The 25,328-nt window shown below is 35.8% G+C and overlaps 1 protein-coding gene across 1 annotated transcript in view; it reads left to right on the plus strand.

The window, feature by feature from the left end:
- Nucleotides 1–25,328, plus strand: part of MALRD1 (MAM and LDL receptor class A domain containing 1) — a 604,410-nt gene that overhangs the window by 440,767 nt on the left and 138,315 nt on the right. Inside the window, exon 33 of the mRNA XM_027121490.1 lies at nucleotides 11,959–12,116. Within this exon, the coding sequence (XP_026977291.1) occupies nucleotides 11,959–12,116 (158 nt within the window). The remainder of the gene's footprint in view (nucleotides 1–11,958; nucleotides 12,117–25,328) is intronic.

Raw genomic sequence — 25,328 nt, forward strand, 5'->3', positions numbered from 1 at the left:
TAATTGGATCTGGTATCATGTGGGATCTCTGAATTTAGCTCAGATTCTTTTGAAAGCTTTCTCTGTTCTACTTAATTTTAGAGCTGTTTCTTTGACTTGGCCTAGACAGGTCCCTTTATGTTTAGCATAACTACAAAATATGTGGTTATTCTAACTTTCTTTCATTGTCAATATTTTTTCTTTATGCTCAAGTTATGCATTATAGAATTATGTAAATTATGAATATTAGTATTTTTTTCTCATTTCCTGCTATTTGTACCTCCTTTTTCTTTCCCCTTTACTTTTCTCCTGTGTTGCCCCCAAAACATATAAGCATTAGGTAAAAGGAGACATAGGATATTAGGATAAAATGAGTAATAATAAATAGCATAACATATTTTTCTGACTTTATTATAACTTTTGGTAACCTTTAATATCATCTTGTAAAAGTGGTTTGGCTCTGATATTTTCTAAAAATGTATTAATTCAGTAATTATATACTTTAGAATGAAAGAGTACTAAAGAGTCTACTTTCATACAGTACAGATGAAGAGAGGTTTTTTATTGTTATCATTTATTTCTTTTTACTACTAAAAATTGATAATTGTTAAATGTAACTAAATAGAACAAGTCTTGTCAAAAATTGTGTCTATGTAGCTGGTATCCACTGAGTGCCGATCACCAGGTCCCTGGCTTTCTTCTGGCTTTCTTGTTTAATCCTCACAATACCTTGAAGTTTTACAGCAGAGGAAATGGGTGCACAGAGAGAATAAATAACTTGCCCCCAGCCACACAGAAGACACTTGTGGAATCCAGCACTGGGACCCATGTCTCTCTAAAGCAAAAGCCTACATTTGTGACCCTTAGTCTCTAAGGCTTAACATGACATTCTCAAAACTTACTGAAATGTAAACTGTGATGATCAGATACATGAAGAATACTCAGAAGTTTCTCTTCTAAAACACAAAAATGTTGGAAGATGGCATTTTATCAGTATAAAATAGCTCAAAGCAAACAAGTATTTTTTTCTATATTTCTTATTTACTCTAGTTGCCATTTTCTTACCACAGTTCAGTATCATTTCTACTCTCTTTGTCTTGTGTTACTTTTTAGAACTACAAACATTCCACTCCAGATATACAGCAATGCCAAGGAAAAAACAACAGGAGACTTTTTTGGCTGATAAATCTCAGAACGTGTCTTTCAGGTTTAGATTTCTCTAAACCATTGCAAAAAGGCAATGAATGACACTCATCATTTGTTTGTCAACCAGAGTTAGAATAAAGGCAATTCTCTTTCTCACTTCATCTTCATGAAGTGAGAAAACAAGGGTAGTCCTCTTCATGAAGTGAGTGGTTAAGCCAGGGTTATTCCTCTTTTCCTTATTTTACTCAGAGACAAAGGGTAAACTTGACTTTGGTGATGTTTAGACAGCAAGAACAAGCCCAGATCATCTATAAGTCCTCTACGTGTCTTAAGCTCTCATGATCTGACAGTGATTCCCATTTTGTTGGCAAAAAGCAATGCTGGTGTCAAACCTTGAACCACTACCGATCATCCACACGTACCATTTGTGTTTTATTTATTTATTTTATTTATGGCTGCGTTGGGTCTCTTGCTGTGCGTGGGCTTTCTCTAATTGCGGCGAGCGGAGCTACTCTTCATTGTGGTGTGTGGGCTTCTCTTGTTGCGAAGCACGGTTCTAGGCGCGCGGGCTTCAGTAGTTGTGGCACGTGGGCTCTAGAGCACAAGCTCAGTAGTTGTGGCGCACGGGCTTAGTTGTTCCGCGGCATGTGGGATCTTCCCAGACCAGGGCTCGAACCTGTGTCCCCTTCATTGGCAGGCGGATTCTTAACCACGGCGCCACCAGGGAAGTCCCCACATGTACTATTTGAATCAATACTCCAACCAATTTATATCACGTTTTTCTGCCTTTGGGGAAGAAACAAAATCTTAATTTCTGTTTTTCTTCTCTTTGTCTTAGTTTTGTCTGTGTTCACTTAAAATACTTCCAGGAATACTTAATAATTGTTTCAGGTAGGACCCAGATGATGCTTTCTTTTTTTTGAAATGCCAGGATGTATTATCATCTGTGAGACATGGTGTTCAGTGAAAAGCATGTGAATGAAGCAATTCTTTTAGAATCCTGTAGGGCCAGATTAAACCCTGAATAAATAATCTGAACATCTTTCAGGTTAGTTATCATTTTACAAGTATCCAGGAATCATAGTTTCTCTAAAAGGAATTTACTAAATGCATATTTATTTACAGACTTTCTCAATAAAATAATGAACCATTAAGCTTATCCCTTTCTGTCTTCTCAGAACCTTGCCTCCTTGTATTTACTTCCTTTTTTCTGTGTCCTTAAATTGCCTCTTTATCACTACTTTGTGCCTTCAAGCATCACAATTCTCTTACCTTAAAAAACAAACAAAATGAAATACCTAACTACCTAACCTTAACTTTGTTTCCCATCTAAGTATTATTGTTTTTTATTGTTTTAATCTCCAATTACCATTTCCCGCACATTGTTTGTATCCCCTGCCTCACTACACACATCTTCTTTGACTCTCTACAATCTGTCTTCTGCAAAAAATATTCTTTCTTCAGCATTTAATTATTGGTCACTGACTTTTGGTCACCGATGTAAAACTGTAGAGATAATTGTTTATCAGATACATTCCTGACCCTCATGGAGCTGGTATTCTGGCTGTCTTTGAGGACTTTATTGATTTCATAATCATAATGACCTGATTCTTCTAATGCTGCATTTGATCAATCCACACCTTCTTGAAGTGTTCATCTGTGTTTTCAGTACAGAGGACTGTGATTTTTCCCCTAATGTTATATTCATATTTTGTGCTTTTTCTTTCTCCTTCTAAGACCTAATTGTGAGTCTCACCCAATATTCTGACTTTGACCTTTTTATGTCTTTTCCTACATATTTTACTTACTTAGAGGTTTTATTCTCTCAGTGCTCAAAATTTGCTCATTCCTGCATTTATGTAGCCCTTTTTTCCACAACCTCGTCCCATATTTTCAATTGCCAGTATCTCCAAGTCACATGTTCAGACTCATACTTACCTTCCTTTAAGAAAGAATCTCCCATCAAATAAATGGAGTTATTTGTAGTGAGGTAGATGGACCTAGAGTCTGTCATACAGAGTGAAGTAAGTCAGAAAGAGAAAAACAAATACTGTATGCAAACATACATATGGAATCTAAAAAAAAAAAAAAAATAGTTCTGAAGAACCTAGGGGCAGGACAGGAATAAAGACTCAGAAGTAGAGAATGGACTTGAGGACATGGGGAGGGGAAAAGGTAAGCTGGGATGAAGTAAGAGAGTGGCATGGACATATATACACTACCAAATGTAAAATAGATAGCTAGTGGGAAGCAGCCGCATAGCACAGGGAGATCAGCTTAGTGCTTTGTGACCACTTACAGGGGTGGGATAGGGAGGGTGGGAAGGAGACACAAGAAGGAGGAGATATGGAGATATACGTATATGTATAGCTGATTCACTTTGTTATAGAGCAGAAACTAACACACCATTGTAAAGCAATTATACTCCAATAAAGATGTTTAAAAAAAAAGAGAGAAAGAAAGAATCTCCTACTCCTGATTTTATTATTTCGGTTATTGACATTATCATCAACACAGTTAATTCTCTTTGAATTGCAAATTGTCACCTCTTCATTCTCAACTTACATCCTTTTCTTTCTTTGCATCTCCACCTCTGTCATCTTAGTTAACTCCTGGGCTATTGCACGTGTCAAGGCAACTCATCTCCATGCAAATATTCTCCTAAACCAGGCCACTCTTCACACTGATGCGGGGTTAATATCCCTAAATAATGACGCCTGGTCTCCAAATCATCAGAAGCTCTTCATTGCCTTTTAATTGGCTTTAAAGTCTTCCTATGTTCTTTCCCAAATTGCATTTCTGATTTCATCTATTATTCTTCTATAAACTGTGTTCTTGTCCCTCAAACATGCTTTGGGTATTATAAATGTCAACTTTGGGCCATATCATTTTTTTAGTATGACCTGTAGTTTTGTGTCAATGATGAACATGATGAATTGGTTTGAAGGAATCAAGGTAAGCAGGCCTGTAGTATAAGGTTTTTTGTTTATCTGGCTAGGAGTAAGGTTGTGTTTACTAGTTACTGCAGCTGTAGATGACAGAAGGTAAAGTTTCCTCTGGTGTCCTTGTTTTTGTCTCCCTTGTATCTTCATGTCCCAAACTTCTTAAATAAGGTCTGAGAGATGATGCTCTTTCAGTACAGTTCCCTGTTAGTATGTAGGAGCCCTACGGATGTGATGATGGGGTGGACAGGTGCTGAGTGTAAGGTCAGGGGAATGGAAGCTTTCTACAATCCTATGGTTTGAGCTCAGTCTTCTAGTGAGTCTGCGTCCTTTCACTGTGACTACTCTCACCCTACCCGACCCCACCCCAGACCCCTTAGGTGAGATAGGAAATCTAGAATTTGCCAAGAAAATTAGGCACACTTCCAACTGGCTACTTTTTCCCCTCTCCCTGTAAGAAGCAGAGGAGATTTTTCTCTCCAGTCTTCACCATGAGAACTTGGTAGGGCTCCTGGAGGTAACATTGTTGGGGTGCCCCTAAGACTGGTCCCGCTAGGGTTCATATCCCTCCAGCTTTCCCACACTGAGCCTCCAGCAATTTGTTAATTACAGTTTACCTTTTCCTCACCCAGTACAGGCTCCAGCCACCGTTCCTTTCCCCAAGTTTCTGCTTTGCTAAGTTGTCACTGTCTATATCTGCCTGTTGTCTCTTCAGTTTTGGGGCGGCAGTTTCCCCTGTGGTCTCTGTTTTCTGAAGGATCTAAGAAGAGTTTTTTGAGTTTTTGTTGCTGTGAAGATGAAACTGATGCTTTCGAAGCTCCTTACATGCTGGACTGGAAACCAGAAGTCTTCCCCCACTTTTTTTTTTTTAGAATAATCTTTTCCCACTCCTATACAACCTTCTTTGCCTACGTCATCTCCACTGTATTCTTTAATATACTAATATAATCTACTATCTTTTATGAAGTCTTTCTATATCCACCAAATTTAAGCCATCTTTTATCTGTTGAACTGCATAGCAATTATGATCTCCATCAATACTTGGTATTATATGCTCACAGTAACCCCAGTGAGCTGTGTATCATTATTATTATCATCCCCATTTGATAGATGATGAATATGAGAGACAGCGGGAATTTAGTGTTTCACCCAAAGTCATAAAGCTCACGAGTATCAGAGTTTGGATTAGAACCCAGCTAGTCTGACCCAGAGCTTATCTACTAAATAGTACATATTGTTAGCTTTTTTTCTTAGAGTCTTTTGGGTATGTTTCATATTTTCCCAGTCATAACTTGTCCATCTCCCTAACATCCAAATGCAAGACACGGTGTCTTCTATATAATAGTTATCCAATCAGTAACTTGTGATTGATTATTTAATCAATTATTAAATGATTATTTCCACTGCTAAAATCATATTTATATCTATTCTTTAAATTTTTCATGAGAGTAACAATAATTTGCAGCTGTGTTTTAAGCACTTAACATGTAGTGTATTGTTTAATCTTTACTGCAACCCCATGAGGTTAAAATGTCTACTATAATTATCTTATTGCTTCTGAGTCCTGGAGAATTTAAATAGGCTGCCCAAAGTCACATACTTAATAAGTGGAAGAGTCAGGATGTGAATCAAAGCCTCCAGTACCTGCAGACTTAACTAGTGGAAAATCCAGCCCACAGTTTTCTGCTATTTATTTATTAAAAGAATATGATAATCCTGTTTTCTGTTTCCATAAAAATAAATATTCTCTTCTTATTTGCTTTCCATACAATGGATCAAACAAAATCAAAGTTCTTACCATATCTCACTTACTTAAAGAAAAGGGTTTATGATTTATATTTTTATTTTACTTTTTAATCTCAACTTGGCAAATGAAATCATTACAGAAATGCTGTTAAGCCAGTAATGTTTCCAAAGGCATCTTGACAAGAAAAGACAACTAAAGATGTTGTTCAGTGTTCTTTTAGTATAAGGATTAAGAACTACAGAGTCCTTTGAAATTCTTAGACTTATAGAAAGAACCAGCCAATTCCATTCATATTTCATCTTCGTGTGACTGAGACATTCTTGCTTCTGAGCAAATTAGAAGCTTTCAAAATAAGATGAATCTACCCTGTGTTGGCCTGTCACAACTAGAAGCTTCACTTTTATATCAGAACATTGCATACTGAGGGGAAAAACTTGCAGCACCAAATTTGATAATAGTAAATAGTACTGAAATGAGACATTCAGCTGAAAAACATGTTTTAAAAAATAGGTAATAATGACTCTCAAGAGAATAATGTCTGTAGAATAAACTGTTGTAAAGGGTAAAAATAAAGAAATGCCAAATCTATTCATTACACAGCTCTACAAAAAGCAAATAGAAGTGATATAATGACAGACAATGTCTATCAAATACCATGAGAAAATTTCATTTGACTTGAGAGGCGCTGTATCTGTGGTTGCCATTTTGACAACTTTGAGGAAACTTTTGTTCTCTGAGTATGTTTACATTTCACAGGCTGTAAAACTTGCAGATGCAAATAGACGGCACCTTGAAAATCTGGGGGCGGGGGGGAATGAAAGTGAAAAAAGAGATTGAGGGCATTTCAACTGATAGTCATTATGCACCCTTCTATTTTAGAGTGAGAGACAGGTAGAAATTATAGAGAATGTAGAGCCCAGCTAAGGAAGTCTGACTCTGAGGAAGGGAGAATTTGCTATCTTGAGAGACATATTGCATCGCATTTAAAAAAAAAACATTAGGCAGCTTTATTTTATGAGCAAGAAAAAAAAAAGATGAAAATTGCCTACAATTTAAAACAGGGAATGAATTCAGATCACTTGAAGTGGGAAATTGTCTTTTACGATTTGACCCTAGGGCAAACGAGTATGATTCTGCTGAGGGCACTGGAGCTTTAAAAATACAGCTTTCTTTTAAAAGTATTAACTGTCTATTTTAAAAAGACATGTCAAATTTATTACCTTATGGCATAATAACTCAATGAAACATTTTTGAAAACTCAAGATTGTAGCTAATAACATCTAAAAGACAAATTAGAATCTTTACTCTCTACAGACACCAAAGTTAGAAAAGAATGTCCATGAAGCATGGTGATGGATTCTGAATGTGGCTAATGTATTTTGGCCTCTAATGTCAAGAAACAGTAGTGATTTGAACAAAGCACACTTCGATGCTGAATTTGCCCTATTTGACACTAAGTCAATTTTTGAAAACATGTCCAATTCTTTAAAGTTTTTAAGGTAAAAAATTGAACATTAATGAGAAATTTCTATCCAGTTCTTATTTTAACTAACTAAGATGTGAAATACAAAAGCTATACCCTAAGAATCTTAAGAACTTGTAATCATTACACATGTACAAGCAAAATTGAAGTATTAATCTGAAAATTTACAGAAAATATCAGGAGGCAGAAAGTATGGGGAGAGGTGAAATTCAGACATATTTAGTGAATGCCTATGTTCTAGAGTATTACATCTAGTAGTGTTTAATTAAAGTATGATAGATTTTACAAACTTAATTGAATGCATACTGTCTAATATGTGAGAGTTAAGTAACATTTTAAATGCCCAGTAGAAAGTTGTGAAACAGTCCAAAATCAAACCAACAAACAAAAAATTCCGCTTCTGTAGAAATCTGTCCCACGAATGAATGTTGTTGATCATTCCATATAGTTACATTTAAATAAAGCTGGTTTAATGATTTATCATTAAATTCTAACTATGTTGTGGCAGCTGAGACTTTTCAATTTTATTATCTGCTTTAACAAGTTCTGAACTTGTGTGGGAGGCTAGATTCCCCTTGACCTTCCCCAAGGATTTTGCTAGATAGAAATAGGTAATTTATCTATAAATAGGTAATTCTCAATGAAGCAACTACAAGCTTATAAATGTTCGAAAGTGGGTCTAGTCTGAGCTTGCCAGATAAAGAACGAGTCTATTTCTGAAAATATAATTCAATGTAAGATTTTATAATTTTGTGATACAGTACATAGTTCCTGGATAATTCATAAATTTCTATTAATAATTTTAAGAGGCTAAGCGACTTTTCACCTTGATGATTCTCCAGAAAAAATATGACATTGCAACAAGTCTATTCCACTTACAAAGTCAGACTTACAGATGCTTGAGTTCTAGAATTTAAAATCCCCAAAGACCAAATTTGCAATGGTGGCTTCTAAATTGCCATGCACGGTCTTGCAATCTTAAATTTTTTAATGGATAAAACTTTACATTTACACGCACTAATACATCACACAGGAATTGACTTTCTAATTTTTGTGTTTGACTGTGGGATTTTGTAAGACCAAAATTGAATATGCAAATCAGAAGAGGCCAGGAGGGGTGTGCTTTGGAAACTCACCCCGAGTCCCCTAACTAATAATTGGAATTGCTAACTTTAATGTTACGCCGCATATAACATTGTTTGTCTTGTACTGAAATAAGTATACTGCAGTGAAATGATGGATAATTATCATCCCCAGTGAACTATAGTTTTTTTGCTGTTTTTTTTCTACGCTGAGTTCCATGATATAGCCCTAAAATACAAACATCAGATTGTCCCACGTTCTTTTCAGTGATGTATCTTTGCTAAACTGCTTTTCAGTAGTCGCTGTAAGAAAAAGTAAGTACTGGGGAAGATAAATGTGAAATAGGGAATGAGGGTGAGGGTTTTCGATCTGATTTCAAGGTTTAAGAATGTGTGCCCAGTAGGCACACATTCCAATAGAAAGTAACTGTGGCTAATTAAGAATGAAATAATTTGTTTTCAGTTTGTATGTTTTAGTTTTTAAATGCCTGTAATATTGTTGGAATACCAATAAGCATTAAGTTCTTTGGACTTAAATACTTAATAAACAAAACTGCAGTATTGCTCCCCACCTGGGCTGCTGTGAAAAAGGTATTGGGAGAATTCCTAACTTTGTAAAGATTAAATTTGTGTCAGTGAACACAATTACTTTTTTCCCACTGCCCTAAACATTTGACCTTCAGCATCAGGTTAGCAGTAAAGCATAGAATGAAATATATTTGCTGTCTGAATTAGACATAATCTTCTTTTGAGTTAGAAGTTCATCAGTCTCATTATGTATGCCATACTATTTAAGAGCTGAGCTACTAAATGTGGAATAGTTTCATACAAACATAGTTAACATTAATTTATCTTATTTGGAACTAGATCAAGCCTATTTCTTTATATCCAGTATAGGTTGAATAGATTCCATATTTTCAATAAAGTCTTAACTATATAAAAAAGTAATTATTATAGCTAATTGTATTATATTTCCTCATTCAGGGTAATGTTTTGAAGCATGTTCCATAAAGTGTAGTCTAAATGTACTGGAAGTCATCAAGAGTGTAAAAAGTAATAAGATGAAGGAAAACTTAGATGATCTTGTTTAATCAAAATAGCATGGGTTTACAAGGGGGGAAGGTGATGGGGGTGGTGGTGGTGGTGGTGTGATGAATTGGGCGATTGGGATTGACATATATACACTAATATGTATAAAATAGGTAACTAATAAGGACCTGCTGTATAAAAAATAAATTAATTAAATTAAATTTTAAAAAATAGCCTGGGTTTAAAGAATGCATGTTCTTAATGAATAAGCCATGGTTCTTGGTAGGTTTGACAGATGGAGTGTAGGTGTATCTTGGTTGTGCATGCCACATATATGTCTTCATTTTCCAAACAAGAAAACAAACAAGGGACATCCTTGCAAAGAAATGTGAAAGAAAACTTAGAAAACTATTTCATTGCTGAATTAAAAGTGTGTACAATTTTCCTAATCCAGTATTTGCTAGCACATAAAATATATTTCATAGGACAATGAAGATAGAAGGCTGTTCACTGATGCAGTAGGGAGACTTTTCAACTTTTCAAATTATTTCCACTACCATTCTTTTATATTGAGGAAAATCTTGCTATAATAATTCACATGTCATGTTCCTTGGTTATTTTTCTTGATTAAGATATTTTTTCTTTATTTTGTCAGACCTTATAAGGGTTCTTAGCAAAGAGAAATATTTTCAGTAAGGAACATTTTTTAAAAAATAGATACAAGTCACTTTCAGTTTCTCATCTGTCATGTAAGTCATTTGGAAGTCATTATTCCCATCCGCATAACAAGACAAAAAGCTGAATAAACTAAAAGTCAACAACTCTTCCTGATCTGTTAGAGAATTGAGGTCAAAGGCAAACCACTGCCTCCAAATTGGAGACAAACAGGAGAAACAGCATCACAGCTTCCTGGAGCAGAAGCTCACGAAGAGAAACCTCTGCAGGAATCAGAACTGGGGTAGGAAATCCTAAACTATAACTGATGAATTGTTGCAGGCTCAATGTGCGCACATTTGAGAGATTAAAAAATCCCAGGGGATTCAGTGTTAGGGGGCTCCACACTTGTGTAAGCTTTAACTTCAGTAGTCCTGCCATTTCTCACAGTGAAGATAGAGAGACCTCCTCTCTGCTTTGAGCTGGTGGAAGGGAAAAGTAGCCATTTTGAAATTTACCCAGAACAGTGTGTTCTTAATAACAAGACCTGCCCTCAAGAGAGAACACCAATAAGTATTGGCTATTGCAATAGCTAAATCCAAATCACTGATAACACCAAATGTGGATGAGAATGAGAAGAAACAGGAACTCTCATTCATTGCTGATGGAACTGCAAAATGGGACAGCCAACTTTGGAAGACAGGTTGTCAGTTTCATACAAAACTAAACATAGTCTTACTATTAGATCCAGCTGTTGTGTACCTTGGCATACTCACAAATGAATTGAAAACTTCTGTCTACACAAAAGCTTAACACACTGATGCTTACACAAGCTTTATTCATATTTGCTAAAGCTTAGAAGAAACCAAGATGTTCTTCATAGGTGAATGGAGAAGCAAACTGTGGTACATCCATACAAGGGAATGTTATTCAGTGATAAAAATAAATGAGCTATCAAGCCACAGAAAGACATGGAAGAACCTTAAATGATACATATTGCTAACTGAAAGAAGCTAATCTAAAAAGGCTATGTACTGCATGATTCCAACTGTATGACATTCTGGAAAAGGCATACTGTTAACTCACAATTTATGATTTAAGAACATATATCTCAGTAACAATAATAAATACCACAGGAAAAAAATACTTTTAATTAGAAAATATGTTAATAACCTTAGTTTAGAACTACAAATAAATATTTAACATAAGAAAGTATATATATATTTTTTTCATTCTCCCCCAATAAACGCCACGGAGGGAATAATGACTATGATGAATTTTGATGATGTCGGCAGAAAAATAAAATCCAATTGTGTTTAAATGGAGAGCTCTTTCACATACTAATGCAGTTGAGAAGAACAGAAGTTATCTATTGCTCAGAAAAAGAACGTGGTGACTTTAAGAATTACATTTCACTTTGCAGTTCTTGCCTACCATTCACTGTTACTTTGGTCAGTGTGGGAATCTGAACAACCAAAAATGAGATACAATATCAGTCAGCCCCAGCAGCCTCTGAACCTGCTCTACATGCAGCACACAAAATATTTTATGTACTTGAAACTGACAGACAGGTTTGAGCAAACTAGGAGAAAAGGAGTACACTTTCAGAGTCAACACAACTATTTGATCACTTTATGCACAAGTCGCATACCAAGGTGAATTTTATGAATCACATAATCATAGTGACACTCTTTTTAATATTGGTTCAAAGAATTAAATATTATTAATATATAACTGAGAAAAAGAAAATGAGTTGTGTTTAATTTTCTGTGTGTGTGTGTGTGTGTGTGTGTGTGTGTTTGGGGAAAAATGAAATCCGTACTCGATTTAAATATATTCTGCCTCATGCTATAAAACATATTTCACTAAATAAAAAATATATTCATCTGTTACAAGGTAGTGGCCAGCACTTCCTGTATGTCAACTCATCTGGCCCCAAAGAAGGATACACTGCAAGAATCACTACTTCTCAATGCTTCCCAGCAAGCCTCGGAATGTGTACTGTTCGGTTCTGGTTCTACATGGTCGATCCCAGGAGCATGGGAGTATTAAAGGTACAAAAGGAAGATAGAGATTTGTCTTTCACTGAAATATTCAGAGCATGTGTTTAAACATTTTTTTTTTTTTGGTAGTCAGACAGCACCCATCCTGATTCTATTAACTTCTCATTTCTTTCTGGGGCCATGGGACTTTGGCAAGCAGTGCTGTCATTCATCTTAATCTCATTCAAGATTTATGTCATTCACTGCTGCCACCTGAACTCAATTATGGTTCATGCTATTTAAAAGATTATCTAGAGATAAAAGATTATGGGCAGATTCTACATATATCTTCTAATAACAACTTAGATAGGGACAATGAAGAAATATGATGAGAGGGATAATAATGGAGAGAATTTTCTTCCACAGAGTAAAAGCGAAGCACAATTAAGATTATAAGTATATATCAGCTCACGCTAAAAACAACATACCTGCTTCATTTTTAACTAATTTAATATAAGAAACTGCACCAAATGCAAATGTCTTTAAAGAAACAAGTTGCTACATTTATACTTCTTATTGCATGAGAGATCAATGAATGAGCTTTTCATTCATTAGGAACCAATTTTGAAATCTTAATTTCTAATTAAAAGATTGTATATCAGAGCACAACATATAGTGTTATTGCTTTGAAATTATACAGTCATTTATTATTGGGATAAATACAATTTGGAATTTTTGTCTTTATCTCAAACATTGTCCCTTATAAATAATAACAGCTATTATTAAGTGATTCCTATCTTTCTGGCTGTTCATTTTAACTTTATGTGTGTTATCCGTTTTAATTCTCACATTCACCTGATGAGGTAGTATCCTTTTCCCAAATTTTTAGTAAAGAAACTGAAACCCAAAGTGACTTAGTAATTTTTCCATGATTACACAACTAGCCAAAAATCTGATTTCAGAGGTCTGACATCCTTTATCCAGCATTGTTTCTCAGATTTTCTGCGGTATTCAGAGATGTCTAAGGAAAAACATGAGGGAAAGAAAGAATAAACAGCCTTATCAATTCTAGCCATTGATAGGAAGGAGAGCTCTTATCAGGTAAAACTAAAAACATGCAAAGAAAGTGGAGGAGTTATATGGATTCTATTTAAATGTCCATTTTCCTAAAGAGAAGCCAGTAAAAACAACAGAAAAAGAGATTCATTTTTAACAGTTTCAATACATGTGAGTCTATATAGATCATGAGAAAAGTTTGCTTTTTCTTTCATTGTTTTTACATACAGTATGTGAATATTCAGTAGATTAGCCTTTTGCTTATGCTAAATTTTGTCCAGGGTAATTTATAACTACCGATCTTAAAAAAGAATCTCTAACGTTGTTTTTACCGACATTTTAAAACATCGATGCTTCAATTGAAGAGGACACTAGTCAATGGTTATTTGTTACACACGGAAGCAAATAAGAAATGGAAAGGCCAATGAACCATTCAATGGAATGCACGCAGATTCCAGTCACTTTCTAACAAAATGTTGCTTCCTCAATTCAAAAACAGTGTCCGTATATCCTTTAGCTCTTCACCAGCTGGTCATTCAGTGCTATAGACTGAATGTTTTTGTCTCCCAAAATTCAAATGTTAAAGTCGAACTAAGACAGTCAACTAGTTCAGTTACCTAGTTAAACAGCCCACTGCTTTAATCCATGCTTCTACAAATAACCTTTGAAATGGAAACGTTGGCCTCAAGTCTTGATTTCTGATAGCTTGCTTTTGGTGAGTACAGGTTTTTCTAACTGGAGGCCAGCAGTTAAGTGTAGCAATGCTTTTATACTCTGGGCTGACTTCATAGAGGTCTACTGGAAAGAACAGTGGAGGCCAATGGTAGTCAGGTTGACACCCAGGTTTTGTAGAGGAACTGCCCTACCCTACTCCAGATTGTCTTGGTAGGTTTGACTGTCACCATGGCTTTTTTTTTTTTTAAACCACCTCCATAGATGACCCAAGTGGGGTCAATCATAGTCATTTACAGTATTTGATGCAATGTTTATAAGAGGCTTTCTCTTTCTTCTGTGTTGCAAGTCACAAGGAAGTAGGCTAAATCTGGGGCTATTGAAAGCCATCTTTCCCAATATGGGGAGAGAGATTGTGTGAGAAAGAAGCTAGCACACAGAGAGACATAGGACTAAAAAAACAAAGGAGGAAACAGAATTGTGCCTGTTTTGTTTAAATCCTGGAGCCTGCTTTACCTGAGCCAGTAAAATTCTATTTGTTACTTGCTATTGAAAAATTCCTAACTATGACAGGCACCCAAGGAGAAACTGTTTTCATAATGTATCCTTATGTCTCTGACTGATCACAGTTCCTGTGGCAGGTCTCTTTCTCAACTATTGCTTTTAATCTTGAATTATTCCCAGACTGAAAAACTTCCCGAGTATGCCGTATTTTTATATGTGAGTGAATCAATTAAGTGGAAACCCATTCTTTTTACCCTTTAAATCAAGGCTTTCCAGCAACATGCTGTTTGTTCACATGCAGGTTTATTCTTTCTTTTAATCTCTAATTTGGGTATAATGGTGTCACATTTTACAACATTTTCTACAGTGGGGTTTTTCAACTGATGTGTTTCATTTGAAAGAACCTGTAGTTACAGCGTTGGCAAGTCTGATGGACAGATAGCTTCTTACAAAAGGTCTGAGAACCCAACTTTGTGCATGTATTTTCTAAATTAACCAGAAGTCCAACTAATATTATCTGGATTTGTGGTGAGGAAGAACCTCCTCTTTTTCATATTAAAAAGAAATTTTTAAAGAATAAAATAAATGATAATGTCCACTGAGGGCATGGATGTGGAGAAATAGATAGTCATTGCTATCAATATGCAATTATAAAGAGCATTTTGGAAATTAAAAGCTTTATAATTTTTATACTACCTACCAAAACATTCTACATCTATAAATATTTATAAATAAAGATAGATATGCATGATGTTTTATTTATAAGGTTCTTCATCTCACTGTTGTTTATAGTAGGAAATATTTGAAACCACCTGTATGTCAAATATTAAGAATTGGTGAAATATAGTACATTCACTCTTACAATGAAATACTATGGAGAAATTAATTCTATGAATGAATAATTAATGATAAAGAGAAGTATTATGATTCATTAATAACCAAAGTAACCAAATTAACAAATATGTATTTTAAAATGCCATATAAAAATATATCTAGTTTTGTATATGTTAACATATGAATATCTATATTAATTTAATAAATACCTGTATCTGTGTGTGTGTGTGTATATATATATATATATATATATATATATATGAAAAATATATGGAAGGATAGACACTAAAATGGTAAAAGTAATTACCTCTAGATGGTGAAATGAAAAGATTTTTTTCATTACTTTTACTCTTATTTATTTTATAATTTTTCTACATTAAACATGTATTACCTTTCTAATGAGAAAAATATATATTTCTAAAGGGTCTTCATGTTTGAAAAGGTTGAAACACACTGCTCTAGGATATGCCATAAATAGGTGACTTCTTGAGTTAATAAATAGCAAATATAATTCTGGAGCATATGGTAGATTATAACTGTGCTAATCTGAAACTATTTCTTACACTGATTACATAAATCCTTTAGAAAGGATATGACAAAGAAAATACCTACAGTGAAGTTTCATGATAGAGCATCTATGAGGCCATAAAAATAACAAGGTATTCCTAAAAGAGATTTCAAATTGCAGATTGTGAGAGAATGCTTTCTTGTCAGCACAAATTTTATGAAATTGTATTAAGTGCTATGTATTCCTTGCCCTTCTGTGCTCTGTTCTGTATCCCAGAGAGCTACACTTTCCCAAGTCCTTTGCTGTCTGCATTCCTGAATAAGTTTGGCCAACGGAAGGTACTGGCCAAAGATCTGAGGGCAGGAAGAGGAGACAAGCCTTCCTCCTCTCTCTGTCTCTCTCCCTCTCCTTCTCTCTGTCTCTCTGTCTCTGTCTCTCTCTCTGTCTCTATATCTCTGTCTCTGTCTCTGTCTCTCTGGCTGAGTTTCTGCTGCATCTCATCTGTGACTCAGTTCCCCTAGAGAGTCCCTGCTTCCCTGGCTCTGGCTCCCACCAAGGATGCCTGCCAAATGCCATCTTCTTTCAGCAACTTAGCTTCACTACTCCCTCCCTTTGACCCTCTAGTTTTCGGGTTGGAGACATCTTCCTGTACATACTAATCTAGAGGTTGCCTCATAATTTCCTTGGTAGTTTCTCATATCTTCCATAAACTTGGTACCCATTCCCTATATTAAAGGTCCTCTATTTGAAATATGTTAGTTTATATTTTCTAACTCAGCCCTGTCTAAGTGCCCACCCCAATGAAAACACAAATCTTTTGAAGACATTAACTGATAAAACAATGAAAAATTTTGAGTGAGCTTCATTCAGTATAAACTTGTCCTCCTTACATTAACTTATTAAAAACTTACTGTTTAATGGGGGGGGGGGACAGAAAACAAATTTAAGAAACACAAATAGGAAAACTTCAATTTGTGATACAATACTCTGGAGCAAAGTAAACTGTTTTCTGTTATAAACAATTACTCATGGTCTGCTGAGAGAGTTATTTTATATTGAATGGTAAGAAAGTCTCTCTGAAAAATACGAAGTTTGAATTTAGATTTGAAAAACCAGAAAGATCCATTCTTGTGAATAACTGAAGTAAGAATGTTCTAGGCAGAGGAAACAAGCTAATGGAAAAGCTCAAAAGTGGGAGGTATCTGAAGGCCAGTATAGCTGGCACAAAATAAGCAAGAGAGCGAGAGACGCTAAGAGACAGGTAGGAGCCAGCTCCTTCAGGGCCTTGTAAGGATGGTAAAGAGATTAGATTTTATTGTAAGAATCATGGGAAGTCATTGGAGAGTCTCTTAGCTTAGCCTGCTATAACAAATTAACATGGACTAGATCGCTCAAACAACAGAAGTTTATGTCTCACAGTTCTGGAGGTTGAGGAGTTCAAGATCAAGGTATGGGCCAATTTGGATCCTGTTGTGAACCCTCTCCCTGCCTTTTCACTGTGTGTTCACCTGTCAGAAGGAGATCATCTCTCTGTGTCTCTTCTTATAAGGACACTAATCTCATTCACAGGGACCTCACCCTCATGAGCTAATAACCTCCCAAAGACCCTACCTCCCAAAACCAAAAGATTGGGAATGAGGGCTTCAACATATGAATTTGAGGAGACTCATTAAGTCCATAGCAGAGAGTTTAAAATCGAGGGATAATAACACCTCATTTGAAAATTTAGAAGATCTGTCTGGCTGCTGAGGGGGAAAAGGACAGGACCCGGGTGTAAGAGGAGGCCAGAAAGTGGAAGTGAAACAGGGAGACAAGTTAGAAGATGATTTCCAGGGGTCTCCGGCAGAGAAGATATAGCTTGGTTTAAAGTGGAGTATAAGGATAAATTGGAAAACAATTGCTACAAATAATGAACATGACTTAGATCTTCACTGGCATATTAAGATTATTTTCTAAATAAAGCACACTTTAATTGTATTAGTGTATTAGTGAAGGACATCATATAAAGCTAGGGCAGTCAAAGAAGACATACAGTTGATGAGATCAAAGTGAAATTCAATTATGACGTCCCTATTACTTTTTAGGGTAAAAAGCCAAACAATTCAGTTTTATACCAGCCTGTAAAGTAGAGTGCTGCATGATGGAGGAAATGTTTTACGGGAACTGGAAAGCCTGGTAGTATAATAAGTGAATAATATTCAGGATAGTGAATGAATAATATTCAGAATAATAAGATATCTATACAGGCATCAGTATCCCTTGATTCACAGGCTCACAAATTATGGAACAATGCTAATACATACTTTATTTTCTAGGTCAGTTTCTTTCTATCTTTCAATTACCTACCTACCTATTAAATTAAAAGCATTCTTTAAAATGGTTCTGGTCTCTTTCTGATTCACATTGCCAAAAGAGCCCTAAGTGAAACCCAATTAATTTCCCATGAGATTATTTAGTTTCAGTAGTTCATCTTTCTAGCTTCTGGCTTGTTCTGATATTTAATGCTAGCTCAGGTGAGTTATTTAATATCTATGGAAAGAGGTAAAGTTTGACACAGGACAAGAGAATGTCTCTGCAAATGACTAATATCCTTTGATTACTCCCGACTCATTTTTTAAAGATACAAAAAGGAAGTGAACTTTTATAATTAATACTTTTTGTAATTTATAGAAATTTCTAATTGCTCAGGGGGGAAAAAACGAACTATTTCCTAAAACTTCTTTCAGTGTTAACAGATGGGTTAATATATCTAAATGGGCTTCTAGAAGGCTATTGTTCATATATCAGAACAGTTAGCCACCAGGTTGAAGTGATCTTTATTTTAAAGTTGAGTTTTAGAGCTACATGATTTCTGCTAAAACCTGTGGAATTTAGCATGTAAATGTTCCATTCGGGAAGCCATTATTGAGGTGGCCGCATGCTTGTGAATTCTGCTTTGTTTTGTTTTAATGTGATATTTAGGAAGATAGTAAGATCAGAGAAAAAAAAGAAAAAAGCCGAGAATAATATCGGAGGGTTACTGTATGCCATCCACTGAAGTCGTTTACGTGTATTGATTGATCTAATCCTCACACCTTCCGTGAGGCAAGTAATGACATTACCTACATTTTAACAGATGAGGAAAATGAGATACAGAAAGCTTCAGGAACTTGTTCAAGGTCACAGAGCTATTTACGAAATGGCTCCAGCATACGCTTTTAATTACTATGCTTACTGCCTCTCAGAACTAGATGGGGATTTTATGGCGTATTTTATTTTCCATATTTTATTATTCAAAATCATCTTTTATTTCCTACCAATAATTACTGAAATCTGGTTCTTTAAAAGGTGCTTTGCATATTTCCGGTTCTACGTATTGTAGTTTTCAGTATAAATTTGATTTGAATTACAAATGTAGCAAAAAACAAAAAAAATTGGTGTAACAGTTATTTAAATCGTCCTCCTAAACGTGTAGTGTGTGTAAGGTGGTGTGGGAGACGCTTTCGGTGTTTCTTTTTCCTATAATTGCCTGTGTGACAAACCATTTAATCTTTCTGTGCTGCTGCTTTTGATGATTAACTTGTGAATGAGCCGTTCACCACGGATAAGAGCTACCAGACTACATCCTCTTTGTCAAACTGATCCAGGCCTCCTCTGGTCAGTTTCGGAGTCCTCTTGGGTTTGTCATTAGAACTATAGCTGTCCTTTTAGAAGAGTTGGACCTTTCAGGGGCCCATTTTCTAGGATAAATGCAGGAGGAACTTCTGTTTATTCCCTGTGATGTTTCCAGGCACATGAACTTCAGAACGGGAAGTTTAGCAGAGAAGGAAAAGAGTCTCACTTCAATTCAGCCTTGTTTCTTAAATGCAGGATGGCCTTGGGCCCTCTGGGGGATGGTGCAGAGGCACAGTGCACCAGCGAGGGCCAGGTACTGTGAGATATTCTGGAAAGGACTTCTGATACATAAATCAGCAACTACCCTTATCACTATATATGATAATATAATCAGAAATAATTAAATAATGAATCAATGAAATATTGTGTATGAACAGTTTCTAGTTAACAAAGGAAATGCATTTTAGATTCACATTCATTTAATCAGGGCACTGGGTTACCACTTAGTGCAATGAAGTAATAATTTACAAGATGGTAACCTGTGTTAATGACTTGCCCCAAAGGTTCTGGTTATTACCATGAGATGTTATGTTACCACATAGGTGAGGACCTGGCCCATTTCTTAATTATCACTAGTGCTCTAGAGATTCTTCCAGTGATATGTTGAGTAAAAAGAGAAAGGAGGGGGCTTCCCTGGTGGCGCAGTGGTTGAGAGTCCACCTGCCGATGCAGGGTACACGGGTTTATGCCCCCGTCCAGGAAGATCCCACATGCTGCGGAGCGGCTGGGCCCATGAGCCATGGCCGCTGAGCCTGCGCGTCCGGAGCCTGTGCTCCGCAACGGGAGAGGCCACAACAGTGAGAGGCCCGCGTACCGCAAAAAAAAAAAAAAAAAAAAAAAAGAGAGAAAGGAGGAAAATGTTAAGTTTCGAAAAGGAAAAAATATATTTTAAAAAGTTGAATACGTACTTGTATTCATATAGAAATATATATACAAAATTAAATAGGTACTAGTTTGTATGGCATATGCTTCAGACAATTTACACGTCAGATTATTTTGTTTAATCCTTTTCTTTATTATTAGTGCTTAATTTAACAATGCATTTTTTATGATGTTATGTTATTGTGAAAGTTGTTGAGAGGCACTATCAGTATTCGGTCAATAATTTTATTCCTTTTTTATATGCATTTTAACTGTCCCAGACTAACCAGTTCCCTCTCATTCCTGTCACATGCTAAACCTCATGGTCATTATTTCCACAGGTGGTGGTACACTGCTTATCAAGGGCAGCTTTTGAGAACAACATTCGATAGTGCTTAAAAGCAGAAACAATAATATATGCAGATATCTCCAGGCATAAAAGGTTGGAAGTGTGTGTAGGAGTCACTGAGCATACTTAGCACATTTCTGTCCTCTAAACAGACTTGTCGAAGCTCGAGATTATACCCTACATTTGAGCATTTCATACTAATTTAGCATAAACATAGCTAGTAATGTACTAAGGCAGTAATTCTCAATGTGTCTCACACACTGCTGTGTTGCAGTCATTTGTAAGATGTGACATAGGTAATACGCAAGAACAGTAGTTAAAATGAACCCAAGTACTTTTTAGTGATTTCCTCCCTTTTTTGAGTATAGATTCAAGATTCTCCCTGTATTATATCAGTGTGCTGTATTTAATCTGACAGGTCTTATTGAATAGAAGAGAAGAAATGTAAGGTTGTATCTGATGTGTCAGGCATTTTGTCAAGCAGTTTGCATGACCCTCAGGACCATGTGATGAGGGACACCGAGGAGAGTGCGTCAAACACAACATATCATCCATCACATAGTGAGAATCATGAGCTTATGTTAACAACTTAGCAAAGGTGGGCACACAGACCTTGACAGCAAAGATACTTGGATAGGACAGGTAGAGGAAACGATGCTGACATGTGCTGTGTATCTTTTATTGTAGATAGTAGACATATAAACCTCAGGATGGTAAAAAAAAAACGCTGCTGCAAGTTTCTATTAAAGTATAAATTATCAGTCTGGGATGGCACTACATGAAATGCAAAGGGTGACACTCAGAAGGAGCTAATCGAATATGACCTTCAAATTAGACTTTCCCTTTAGAGTATAATAAAAGCAGGAAAAGAAAAGTGACCTCAGGTTGAAGAGTTATGCTGCTAAAAATTAAAATCAAGTTACCATTTTAGGACAGAGACATGGGAATTTGCAAAAGAAGGTATTTCTTACCCCTGCCTACAAGCAGGCTAGGTGCAAAGTCACCTTGAGAAAGAACCAAAACTCAGCTTCGCGTAGAAGTCTGGGTCCCAAGCTGAATATTGCTTCTTAAAAAAAAAACAAAACAAAAACAAACAAAAAAACCATTTAACAGATTCATAGTTAAAGCAACTTTTCTTCTACATTTTTATTTTGTGAAATCTGTCAGTCTCTATTTTCTTTATAGATTTTGGCCTTAATACTTTGCTTAGGAAGCCCTTTCCTGTCATAAAATAAAATATTCTCATTTTTTTTAAGTTATCTCATAATTTTGACTTTTTAGATTTAACTAATTCATCCACTTATAATTGATTTTGCATATGTATGGTGAGAAGTTAGAAATTCATGACTTTCTTTCCAAATAGGAAGCTCGTTCTTCCAACATCACTGATTCAGTACTGTGTCCTCCCCCTGTTGATTTGACATGCTTTCATAATACGTTAAGTTCATATATGCATTTGTAAACTTTCTACAGATGTATGAAAGAATGATTGTTTCTTCATTGGATGCAAAGATAGATGCACAGAGAGATGACAGAAACACAGAGATAAATTAAATCATAATCCTCTACATCCTTACTCACTGTTATCTACTTAATTTGTCAATTTAGGGAAAAAAGGTATTTTAAGTTCCTCCAGTATAAAGTCTCAGTTTGTCTTTCTGTTCTTATTGGTCTCAGCCCTTATATTTCAAAGCCATATGGTTGAATGCATGAAGATTCAAGACAGTTATAGGTGCTCAAGGAACTATAACTTTTATCAATATTAATTACCTCCTTTATATTTTCCTGAAATCTTATTTTGTCTGTTAATAATATGGACATTCTTACCACTTAAAAAATAAATGCCCTGGACATATATGCACTACCAAATGTAAAATAGATAGCTAGTGGGAAGCAGCCGCATAGCTGAGGGAAATCAGCTCCGTGCTTTGTGACCACCTAGAGGGGTGGGATAGGGAGGGTGGGAGGAAGATGCAAGAGGGAGGAGATATGGGGTTATATGTATATGTATAGCTGATTCACTTTGTTATAAAGCAGAAACTAGCACACCATTGTAAAGCAATTATACTCCAATAAAGATGTTAAAAAAAATTAAAAAATAAAAATAAATGCCTTAACATCTTACTCATCCCTTTATTTTTAACAATCCCATGGCTCTTGACTTTAGTTATGTCAGTTATAAACAGCATATGGCTGGATTATTTTTTCCATAATCTGAGCTTCTGTTTTTTTTAATAAATCAATTCAGTCCTTTCACATATGTACAAAACGTTTTTCGTGTGTATTTTCTATTGGTCCTTTTCTTGTTTCATTATCTTCCCCTTTACCTCTGCCTTTAATTAGAGTGATTGTATTTCCTTTATTCCTCCTTATTCCCAGTGTTTGTAAGTTTTAATAGCTGTATCTTTTTTCTAAAGTGGACATTTAATTTTTAGTAAATCTATTCAAAATATCCATTTTTATTGAAAATTAATTGCATACTTCTAACCTATCCACCCGTCAAATTAAAGAAGACCTTTGGCAAAATTTTACTGACCTGGCTCATCCTCCGAAACAACTCTATGACTTACTAAAGTTTGTTGGAACATTAGAGTCATGGTGTAAATAATTCATCTACTCCCCTGGTAGTCGTATTCTTTAAAATGCCTTAGACCTCACCGGTATATAATTATCAAGTAAGACTATATGTTTTACAGTTACCTTTGCTCACTACTCTTTATTAATTCCTCTGCAGTCCGCTATATTGGATTCTTTTTGTTTGATATGTATATCAGTTTGCTCAGGGCTGCCATAACAAAATATCACAAAGTGGGCAGCTTAAACAGGAGACGTTTATTTTCTCACAGTTCTGGAAGCTGGTGGTCCAAGATCAAGGAGTCGGAGGTTTTGATTTCTTCTGAGTCCTCTTTCCTTTGCTTGCAGATGTTTGCTTTCTCATCATGTCCTGGTCTTTCCTCTACGTGGGTGCATTTTTCTTATCTCCTCCAATGTACAAATTTCCTCTTCTTATGAGGACACCAGCAAGACTGGATTAGGGTTCACCTTAAGGGCCTCCTTTTAATTTAATTACCTCTTTAAAAGCTCTATCTCTAAATACAGTCACATTTTAAAGTACTGGGGTTTAGGGTTCAACATATGAACTTTGGAGGGTCACATGCAACCCATAGCACGTTTTATTCATAGGTACTTCGGAAACAGTGCATGGCTGGTAAGCTTTTTGAGTTCCTGATTGGCTGAAAGAAACATATCATGGATCCATACTGGAAAGATAGTTTGGGTATGAACTTCTAGGTTCAAAATTATTTTTCCTTAAGTAATTGAAAGCACTCCTGCATTGTATTCTAATGTCCAGTGTCTATCTGCCATGTAGAAGACAGCTGTCTGACTGATTATTTCTCCTCCAGGATTTTCACACGTCCTACTTTTCTCGCAGGAAGTGGGTAAAATATTCTTTTAATCCTTGGAGTTGATAAATTCTCCTGGGAATTTGATGGGCTCTCATCAGTTTTCACCTCCGGGAGGCTTTCATCTGTAATTTATTTAATTATTTCCTTCTAAAGACATCTATTAGACTGATGTGGAAACTTCTGGATCTATCCTTGCTATCCCCTACCATATATTCTCAAAGTTTTCATCTCTTGGTCCTCTGACACTGTGGTCTTGGGAGGATCACTTGGTTCCGTTTTCCAGTTCACTTTGTGAAATTTAATCTGTATCGATGCTGCTATGCCGTTCATCTCTGGGGGCTTTACTTCAGCAGTCATTTCGTTAATTTCCAAGAACTCTGAATGCTTCTTTTTCATATTAGTTTGTTCTATTTTATAGATATGATGGACACTTGAATCTCTCAAGGGAATTAATTACATTTCTTTATATATTTCCCCATTTATCCTATTAGCAGTTGTTCTCATGGTGTTCAGTACTGGTCTCAATTTAATTCCTGTCTTTCAGAATTTTCCTCAACTGTCAGGTTACTTACTATTGGTTTTCTATTCCTATATGTGGATGCGTCTAGATTGGATAATATTACCATGTGTATTTTATTGTATCAGACCAAGTAAGAAATTTTCTTTTCCTAGCGGTGAATATGCATTCTAATTCAAGATCTCCAGTTTTATTGCTCTGGTGTAAAGAAGGAGATGCATTTTCTAGTGGACTTACATTTCTGATGTACTGCTGGCTTGTTTATTTGTCGAGGGAAGTACAAGTACTTTGTGGCAGCCACAAGGCCACCACCTCACTTCTTTGGTCTCAGTGCCCTTTCGTGAAAACTCCCGTGTCAGATCTCCCACGCCAGCAGTATTTATCCACCTGTGTGTCCTAGGTATGAATGCCTGCATCAGTAACTCCTAACATATGGACTGATGTGGCTTTTTATGGAGTCCTTTGATTAATTATGAGCTAGTGACACATGCATAGCTTCTTCTCTATGCTGTCCACCTCTTAGAGTTATTCCAGAATTCCACTGCGAACAGTCACTTTTTTGTTGGTCTTTTTTTCACCTGTAGCTGTTTGCAAGTTCCTCAGTTTTGTTTATGTAATTTCAACCAACAGTTTCCATTTGGTTTAAAACTTCCAGAAAGTCCTTACTATTTTTGTATGTTGGTAGATGTGCTCCTAAGTTTCCTGTGCTTCTGTGGATTTCTTTCAGTATTTTTCCTGTCTTTGCAGTGGAACGTTCTTGAGGTATATAAGTAAACATATGTTTTTAGTTAGCCGTCAGAACCAGGAACCATTTTTCCAAATATTTACAATTCTGCAGAATACACTAAAAAAAGTAAACTCCCTTTTTTTTTTCTGTTTGTTGTTTTACAGTCTAAAATTTCCTTCATTTTGAGAGAAGATG

This window comes from Aethalodelphis obliquidens, unplaced genomic scaffold, assembly GCF_003676395.1.
Source record: "Aethalodelphis obliquidens isolate GAN/ISIS:26980383/991018 unplaced genomic scaffold, ASM367639v1 scaffold23, whole genome shotgun sequence".
Taxonomy (NCBI): domain Eukaryota; kingdom Metazoa; phylum Chordata; class Mammalia; order Artiodactyla; family Delphinidae; genus Aethalodelphis; species Aethalodelphis obliquidens.